The sequence below is a fragment of the Rutidosis leptorrhynchoides genome, chromosome 2, assembly GCF_046630445.1.
Source record: "Rutidosis leptorrhynchoides isolate AG116_Rl617_1_P2 chromosome 2, CSIRO_AGI_Rlap_v1, whole genome shotgun sequence".
Lineage (NCBI taxonomy): Eukaryota > Viridiplantae > Streptophyta > Magnoliopsida > Asterales > Asteraceae > Rutidosis > Rutidosis leptorrhynchoides.
Genome location: NC_092334.1, coordinates 636261196 through 636271108, shown reverse-complemented (window position 1 = coordinate 636271108; position 9913 = coordinate 636261196). Strand labels below are relative to the sequence as shown.

Sequence of the window (9913 nt, the reverse complement as noted above, 5' to 3'; positions counted from 1 at the left end):
CCCTAACCCTCCTGCTCAAGCGACCGATCAAGGGTACAACCCTTCAGTATTTTAGGACGACGACTCAGCAAACCAAAACGAAGGTGGAGCTGGACCAAGCAGCTCATTTTGGGGATTTTTCTAACCCTTGATTTATGTTCGCAGGTTTATATTGATGACTTCCGTGGATGAAGTTTGTTTCTTTGATGATTTGAACAATGTTGGTTATGTTTGAAAACAATTTATTTCATTTGGTTTGTTTAGGATTATGGTAATTTGAATTGTGATGTAATTTGCTTAATTTGACTTCCTTAGGTTTTTATAAGTGGGGTATTTCCGGTACATGGAGTACCACCCCATTGTTTGTATGAAATGCTTGATTGGTTTGGTTTGATACAGGTGAGCATTGTGCTATATGCTGCATTTTTACAAAGACTGGCATTAAGTTCAGCACATACTTGATTGGTGATTGTTTTGTGGTTGCAAGAAGAGGATGATGTTCTTATGCTGGCATTCAGTTCAGCGCCATCATCCCGTGTACTTCGGTTTTAAACCTTGAAAGTAATAACTCTCTTATACACTATTTAACCCTCTTGAATTTAATTTTTCTGATTTCATGTAACGAGGGCGATACATGAACTCAAGTGTGGGGAGGAAGTTATAAATTCTTTTGGGTTTTGATTTTGGTTAAAAAGGCTTAAAATGGTGAAAAATTTTGAACTTTTATCTTCATAAATTCAAATTTTGTTTAAAATTTGTAGATTTTAAAACTAGGTGTATACACCAAAATTATTATCACAAAACAAATTAAGAAACAACCAAATGATTGAGTTTATTTTGTTAAAAATCATAAAACTAGTAGTCATATAAAAGAGATAATCATCATGCTATACCACATTCTTAATGAAAAGAATCATCAAGTACTTTGTTGTTCTAACAATCTAATCCAATGCTCATCTATGTAATGATTGTGAAGGAAGTCAAGTTTTCCAATGACACACTTGTTAACCTATGTTAGAAGATGTAGTCCAGAACAGCTGTATGTCGATGAAAAATCTTGAAAAGTCATCTCTATCATCGGCTGGAAATCCACCTCACCTCAGCATCAAACAGGGTTTTTGGTGGTCAGACTTATCCTAACCATGAGATGTATCTGTCTCGTACAATTGGGGGGGGGGGCACAATGCAAATTAGCTTTTAAGACTAATGAATCTAATCCCCAGATGGATGATCTCCGTAAAGATCAACCGCATCTATGTTTGACTGCGGTCGACATACATATGCCATAACAAATTGAGGTGTGCAAACTCATGGTTCACCGATGATATTTGGACACGATATAGTTTCTTCTAAAACTTATGCTATTTTATGAACTATATTGTGTAAAACCATTTTTTAGGACATCCGGTTTCAAGTTCCATGATACTTCAATCATGGGGGCGAGTAGCTTGCTAAGCGCCGACTGAGGCTTCGGTTTTCAGTTACCCTCAACCGGACTTTGAGGTTAAAACCGGAAAACTTGATTAGTGTAAAAACTAACATGAATATTTTTCAAAATATCAAAGGTTTTTCGCAAAGGTCCTAATTTCCTTAAGGATCCAAATTTTCAAGAAATGTGGACTTTAAAACCCACCTTTCGACTTTGGTGTGATTTCAATTCGCGTGAGTACTCAAAAGGTGTGTGTATACTCAAACGCGTGCGTGAGTTACATTGTGAAATAAATAAAAAAGTGTGAGTGTGATCCGAGTGTGTGTTTTGTGTACTTCGTGTGACTAGTGTAAACTTGTGTATTATATCGTGTGAGTGTGATTTCCATTTTTGTGTTCTCAATTAAATGCGTGTGTTCACTATAGTAAATTTCGATTTCTTGTAAGTCTTGCTTGAGGACAAACAAGGTTTAAGTGTGGAGATTTTGATAACGCCAAAATCATACATGTTTATTATCGTTATTGCAATCTAATTCTGTATCTATTTGTATATATTTGTTGTACTTAAGTATTGTAATTCATGTATACGTGTAAAAGTCCATTGTGATTGAATAAATGAAGTCCAACAGCGAAAACGATGCTTAAAATGAAGTCAGATAGCAAAAACAGCCCAGAAATACACTTCCAGACTCAGATGAGGCGCATCCTAAAAGGGATGAGGCGCATATGTATGCGTGTTTTTGCCGATGGTTTCAGATACAACGTTTGAAAGCCATGAGACGCATTTTGGGAGCCAGATGCGGCGCATCTGTTGTGGGATGCGGCGCATCCAGTGCCTGCCGACAGTACCTGAGTGCTAAATGAGTTGGATTAAACAAACTGTAAAGGGATGTAGCGCATCCTTAGGAGATGCGGCGCATCTAGTGATTTTCTGGCCAGTTTACCTAACTTTTGAGCCTATTTAAGAGAGGCTTTGGTTTCATTCTTTACCACACCTTCACTATTACATTTTCCCTCAATTTTAATACGATTTTCAAGGCTCAAGGGAGGTTACAAGGCCAATCTCCACTCTTTCAACATCAAGATTAAGCTAGGATCATTCACCGCTATTGGTATTATTGTCTATATCTTTTAAACATGAATTCAATTTTTATTAACTGTTCCATTAGTTCTGTTATGATTATGATTGGCTAAAAGCCTTGTGTGTTTGCTTCAATGTAAGATTTATGGCTTGGAATTGTTCTATATTTTGATGTTATAATAGTTACAAGTATGTTTTGATTGATTTATTATTCTAGTTCAACCATAAGAACCATTGTTATGCTTGATTAGTTCATTACTTCAATTTATAGATTGTAAACCTATTAATGTGAGTTAACTAAGAAAACAATCTATACTTTAATACACCTAGTAATCTAGACGATTAGATGCATAAGCTCAAGTGATTTTGTTATGTGTTTAATTCTGTAATTGAATAAGTTCTAAAGCAACATAGTTATGAAATTACCTCAAGTGATTGTTGTAATTTAGGTTTCATGTGAGTTTAACCGGGTTGGGTCTAGTTAGTTAATCAATCTAAATCACCATGTTCTTTCAAAAGATCCATTGTTGTAACCATCCTTGTATCCTAGTTCAATTATGTAAGTTATGACTTGGTTTATGTGAGTTTATCAAAGGCCATAGCTTATACTTCAACACCTAGTGATTTAGCCACCTATATGTGAGTATATGATGTTAATTGAATGATATCTAGGATGTACAATCATGTAGTTTACTTAGAGTGATCTTAGTAAACTAGGTTTTATGTGAATTCAACTACGAAAGAATCTTGTTGATTAAACATAGCTCTTAAGTTTATAGATATTGTGAAATTGATATAAACTAATTACTTGTAACTATGAAATAACTGTTTTAATTACAAAAGAACAATCCCTGTCATTTATCAAGCATAGAAGTAAACACCACATTCTCATTCTGGTTATTCATTATATTTATTTACTGTTTCATTAAACAAAAATACAACTTCAAACACAAACCCCCCTTTAGAATAATTAATCGTTATAAAGTCCTTAAAACAAACTTCTCCCTGTGGTTCGAACTGGTCAATTTACTTGCTAGTTACTGCATGATCGGGTTTAGTTGCCTGTATTATGTGTTAATTATTGAGCATATTGTCTACATTTTAAAGGTTACATCTTGACACATCAATAATATATAATAATAATAATTCTTAATAACAATATTTAATAATATTACATAGTAATAATAATGTTTCAATTTTCTTATCTATATATTATATAATATTAATAATACAATTAAATAAAAAAATGAGGTTGATAATAATAATATTGATATAACACTATCTTTATACTTGTAATTTAATATATTAATATTACATATGTCCTTGTTAATATATATACATATAATAACATATTTGGAACATTTAATATTTAAATCTTACAATATTATAATAATTATTTATAGAAATTATATGTATAGGTTCATAATATATATATATATATATATATATATATATATATATATATATATATATATATATATATATATATATATATATATATATATATATATATATATATATATATATATATATATATATATATATATATATTTATATTTATAGTAACTTATTTATTTTATTTATTATTTTTCACATTTTTTTTATTTCAACTGATTTATTGTACTTTATTTATTCAAAATATTACATATACACTTATATTTATATTTATATCTATATATGTAGTTACATAGTTATTTACACACAATTGTTCGTGAATCGTCAGAAATAGTCAAAGGTCAAAATGTTTTCATGAAATAGTTCAAAAATTCTGTAATTCAATTTAATAGACCTTGCTTATCATGTCGAAACCATATAAGGATTAAGTTTAATTTTGGTTGGAAATTTTCGGGTCGTCACAACAATCTTCATCATTAGTCAACAATGATCTAGGAAAGCTGCAGGTACTTATTGGGTTGGGATTGAAGCGGGTCACTTTTACTACAGGTCACAAAAAGCCGGGCAGGCTGGGTTGAATCACAAACATGCTTTGATGTAATCTCAAATATTTTCTTTCTGTACATTTGATATGTGGTCTTGTTGCTTTCCATATATGAATTAAGTTTTCTTTTGTGCAGAAGATTTACTAATTAGTGATGTTATTTGTTATTTTTTTTTTCACTTTTTCGTTCCAGTCACAAAGGTGTACAACAACCTTTGCCTCAACTGTCATGCGAGCACAAAGGTGTTCTTCCAAAAGTTTTGCTTCAAGTGAGGCAGGTTTGTATCTCACGAATCTCATTACGTTTTTTTTTTTTTTTTTTTAGAAGAAATGTGTATGACAGATTTGCAAAAAGAAATGGTGATGTTATTTTTATTGAATTAAGAAATTAGGGTTTATGTTTTGAGTTGAATGAGGGAGAAGTCAATGGAAGAAAAAAAGTTAAATAGAAGAAAAAGATACAATGATTAAAATACCCTCACATGTTCTACACGTGGAGGAGTTAACGGTCAAAATTGACAGAAACTAGACGGCAGGACGAGGGATGTATAATTGTGATACATTAGGGACGAGGGATGCACAAAAAAAAAGAAAAAGGACGAGGAGTCAAAGTTGATGTAAAGTTCAGGGACGAGGAATGAAATTTTGTCTATCCTAAATAAAATACAATTACTTTAAATATTAAATTTTATAAATAAAATAATATAAATATAAAAATAGAAGTAACAGGAGCAATAGAAGTTTTTGACGTTAACAAAAATATAAATAAAAATAATTATTTAATTTAAAAAAATAAATAATATCAATATAAAAGTTAATATTGTTTAATCATATTTTAAGTACAATACAATTACTTAAATATTACATCTGACAATATTATTATAGGCTATTAACAGATATATACATAAAAGATAGTAAACAAGATCTGCGTCCTAATACATAAGACTATATTTAAACATAAATTATACTCCAAAACACAACTGTGTGTGTGAAATGTACAAAAAATAAATGAATAAACCTTAAATAAAATTAGGTATATTACTTAATTTAAATAAACAATAAAATATGTATACTAAATACAAAATATGATAGTTAAATATTGAACGGATGGGCTTATAAACGTATCACAATATGTTCAAGAAGTTTTGCGACATTGAATGGGAACAACTGATTGTTGTATTGTAATTGTATTTAATAATCAATACTAACGTTTACGATACTAATGTTTTCAATACCTCATACTCATATAATCATACATTATATGAGGTTTGTGCATTACTAGCGTTATCGTATACAATAATTTTAATAGTAATGATTTCGATACAAATGTTATCGGTGATAAATGATTTTTTATTATAATTGTATTATATTTATTTGATGAGTATCAATACTAACGTTATCGTTTACTATAATTTATACAAGTGTCGTGCAACGCACCGGCTTATAAAACTAGTAAATTAATATTACTAGATGTATCAGGTATAACATATTTCAAAAATATAGTGTATGTTCGTCGATACAATCTAGATACTTCTAAAATAATATTGGAAGGGAATTGCCATCATTTATTTTATTTTAAAAGATATACCATACTTAAAAATATCACCGTCAATATCGGAACTATATTTTTGTAAAATTATCGTTAATCGTTAAAAAGATAATTATAAATAAAATTTAGCTAGGTAGATGAGTTTGGACTTGGGATAAATCCGAAAAAGTGGTTTTAAAAAGAGTTCGATATGGTTTGAACCATACGAGTCAAACGAGTGACGTGTAAATTGACCAAACCCTAACTCTTTCCCGCAAACACGTCTACCTTATAACAATCGATCCATCACAATTTTTATTTTTTAATTTCAAAATTACCAATGGGACTCCTCCCTCAATGTCGAAACCCTAATTGAAACCCTAACTCCGATCCATAATTCTATACTTTTTTCACCTCAATTATCAATCTTTTTATAATTACAACCAAGAAACCCTATCTTTATTATACTTTTATGGCATTATCGATTGTTTCCACACCAGCAGCTGCATCACTCGCTCCTGGATTTAGGTTTCATCCGACTGATGAAGAACTTGTACGGTACTATCTCAGGCGTAAGGTTTGCGGTAAATCGTTTCGATTTGATGCGATTTCTGATGTTGATGTTTATAAAGTTGAGCCCTGGGATCTTCCAGGTTAATAATTTTATTATTATTATTATTATTATTATTATTATTATTATTATTATTTTATTTTCAATTTTGCTGTTCTTATTTAGGGCTTTATAGTGAATTATAAATTAGCTTTCTTTATTGCTGTTGATCATGTAGTTTATGGATCCTGTTTTTGGAAATTGATTTTTATGCCTCTTAATAATCATTAATTTATAATATATCATGTAATGTTCGAATATGTGATGAATGATGATGCTAGTTTTCTTCTGTCCTATAATATAGGGGAATTAGGGTTTGATAAGAAATCAATCAGTTAAGGAGCTGTACTGTTATGTGGTTTTTGAAGTAGATACAATTGATAAGTATATGTGATGTTGTTTATGTTTTTTTTCTTGATATTGGGATACAGGTTTGTCAAAATTAAGAACCAGGGACTTGGAATGGTACTTTTTCAGCGTGCTTGATAAGAAATATGGGAATGGATCCCGGACAAATCGGGCTACCGAAAAGGGCTATTGGAAGACTACAGGAAAGGACCGAGCTGTATACCATAGGTCTGAACAGGTTGGGATGAAGAAAACGTTGGTCTACCATAGTGGCCGGGCCCCAAAAGGTGCGAGAACAAACTGGGTTATGCATGAATACAGGCTAATCGATCAGGATCTTCAAAATGCTGGAATTGTGCAGGTGAGGCGGAGTATAGTATATGTATTTAGTGGGAATTCATATGTATTTAAGATCAAGATAAAACTTCTGTTCATATGTGAAGACAACTCTGACTTGCAATAAATGTGGAATGTGATGTCATGAACTCTTGGATGTTACTACAAAATTTAATTTTTATCTTGTTTAGATTTTATTTGAATGATGTTGCTCTGTTCTTTATTTCTTTTAAACTGATATTTGGGCTTGCAGGACTCATTTGTCTTGTGTCGGATCTTTCAAAAAAGTGGGTCTGGACCTAAGAATGGTGAAAAATACGGGGCTCCGTTTATCGAGGAGGAGTGGGAAGATGATGAGACAATATTTGTTCCCAAACCCGAAGTTTGTTCGTCAGAATTACCTTATGATGTGGATTCTGGTCTTGATCCTAATGAAATTGAGGAGGTTCGTATTCTTTTCTTTTTGTTAATGTATACGAGTATATTCAAATTGATCCATTTACTACATAAGTTTTCTATTAATTGAGCTCTTATCGGTATTATAATTAGTCAAATTGTAATATCATGCTATAAACGATTTCTTTTCTATAACATGTTATTATTGAATTCTTGATAGCCTTATATTTTAATATAAGGGCGCTCTGTCATCTTTCTTTTGCCCTTTTCTGTCAGATTTTTAACACAACAACAGTAGAAGGTGGCCCGCTTCCTCTAAGTATCGATTGCAGTGTTAACAAGAACCCTGCTGATGCATCCACAATCATAACTAGTGACCCTCTAATATCTTTTGCTGGTGCAAGTGAATTTGAACAAAACGATGGATCTAATACATCGTTTGAGTTGCCTGTGCAGATGGGGTTAGATACTGAGTCCGTAAACTGTGGATATATGAAAGAACCTATCAATGACATGAATTTTGGCAATGATTATTTGCTTGATGAACCATATTTTGATGCTACTAGTGACTTCTTTCACGATGAAAGCTTATTCTTTCAAGCTGATGACCTCAAAAACGATGTGCATACGGATTCTGGTCTTGATATGCTCAACGAATATATCTTAAATCCAGATGTTGACAACTTCTATTTTCAACCAACTGAAAACAAGAACACTCTTCTTGAATCATCTGTAACTATTGAGATTATAAATCTCTTAAATCTTTTTTCCATATCTTGCTTTTATGACAGAAGTGGCAATTTGACCCAGATGCTTATTAGCGGGTCTATTTGGGTTTTGTTCTAAGGCAAACAGGTTAAGCTGAATATGTTTTAACTAGTAGGGCAACTGCTTAAACAACCTCCTAACTTTTTCTTTTACAGAAAGACTTGGATTAATGTTGTAATACTACTATTTTTGTAATATAAAAAGGTTTATAAAAAAAGATGGGAGACAATTTATGGTCAACCCAACCTGACCTTGCCTGGTTATGAACTGTTGTCCAAACACCCTTTTTGCCACTTCTAATTGATATCAACAATGCGCTGACGATATGCTTTCTGTTACTGATAGAATGTGAACGGTGGAACCCGTCAAGTGACCGACACAACCCTACAGCCATTTGATGGAAAGAATTACGCTTTTGCCCTTCCAAAGGAAGGAAATCAAGACCGGGAAACAGGTAAAATGTCATTTTATGTCTTCAGTTTTGCTCGAGTATATTAAATTTATACCTGGGAAACGGGTCAGGTTGGGTCGGTTTGGATAATGGGTCAAAACGGTTTTGGGTTTTAATGGGTTGAGGGTCAAATGGGTCAAACAGATTAGGTTGGGTCGGTTTCGGTAGCGGGTCAAAATGGTTTTGGGTTTAAATGGGTCAAGGGTCAGACTTGCAGAAGGGTCTAAATGGTTTGGGTTGGGAACGAGTAATGGGTCAAATGGGTCAGATTTTTTAGACGGGTCAAATGGATCAGGTTCAAAACCAAAACGAGAAAACTGATAACGTGAAAGTCAAACTAAACCTATAACTTTGATGGTGTACAGATAAGTTCGCTTTTCTCAAAAAAGCGAGCTACATGTTGGGGAATATTCCAGCTCCACCTGCGTATGCATCCGAGTTCCCAACCAAATACATGGCTTCTGCTTCTCGACCTTCAAGTTCGGTCAATGTGGCTTCTGGTATGATCCATTTCGGGAACGTGTCTTTCAATGGCGGTGCAGTGGACTTATCGTTGGGCAAGCACACTCAACTCAATATCGTTCTCTCCTTTGGGTTGGGTCAAAGGGAAGTCAGTTCTGCCACCTCAGATCAAATTGTGAAAACCATTTCAACAGCGTCTCGAAGTTGGTTCTATTGCGCGTTGATGTGGATTCTTGTGCTGTCTTTGAGCTTCAAGATTGGGTCTTTGGTATGCTCTAGGTCATTCATGAGTTGAATGATTTAATCTATCTATATCTATATATAGCAACAAAACTAAGAAGTATTGTGTTCTTGACCATATAAGTTTATTTACTCAGTTTTTCAGCAGGTATTTGAAAAAGGAATAATAATTGTGGTGGAATGTGACGTTCTAAGTACTTTATGACTTGTTATGTTAAACTTGTGATATTGTGTTGAGAACAATTAAACTGGCTTTTAGGATATATATCAAGTATATAGACAAACATATGTATGTTTGTTCGTATTTATATTGGTTGTGTTATAACTGTCATTATGTGCGACATTTA

General features: G+C 32.5%; 1 protein-coding gene across 1 annotated transcript; it reads left to right on the top strand.

Moving 5' to 3' along the window:
* The first annotated feature begins 6361 nt into the window (after positions 1–6361).
* On the top strand, positions 6362–9850 carry LOC139893675 (NAC domain-containing protein 78-like). The gene is made up of 6 exons (XM_071876848.1): positions 6362–6608; positions 6997–7274; positions 7503–7694; positions 7922–8377; positions 8759–8867; positions 9230–9850. The coding sequence occupies exons 1-6, from the start codon at positions 6428–6430 to the stop codon at positions 9619–9621; spliced, it is 1608 nt and encodes a 535-aa protein (XP_071732949.1). The 5' UTR covers positions 6362–6427; the 3' UTR covers positions 9622–9850.
* The last annotated feature ends 63 nt before the right edge of the window (positions 9851–9913 follow it).

Coding starts and splice junctions, on each gene's coding strand:
- LOC139893675 (XM_071876848.1), top strand. CDS start 6,428: ATGGCATTATCGATTGTTTCCACACCAGCAGCTGCATCACTCGCTCCT. Junction 7,275..7,502: donor AAAATGCTGGAATTGTGCAG/GTGAGGCGGAGT, acceptor TTGGGCTTGCAG/GACTCATTTGTCTTGTGTCG. Junction 8,378..8,758: donor ACACTCTTCTTGAATCATCT/GTAACTATTGAG, acceptor TGTTACTGATAG/AATGTGAACGGTGGAACCCG.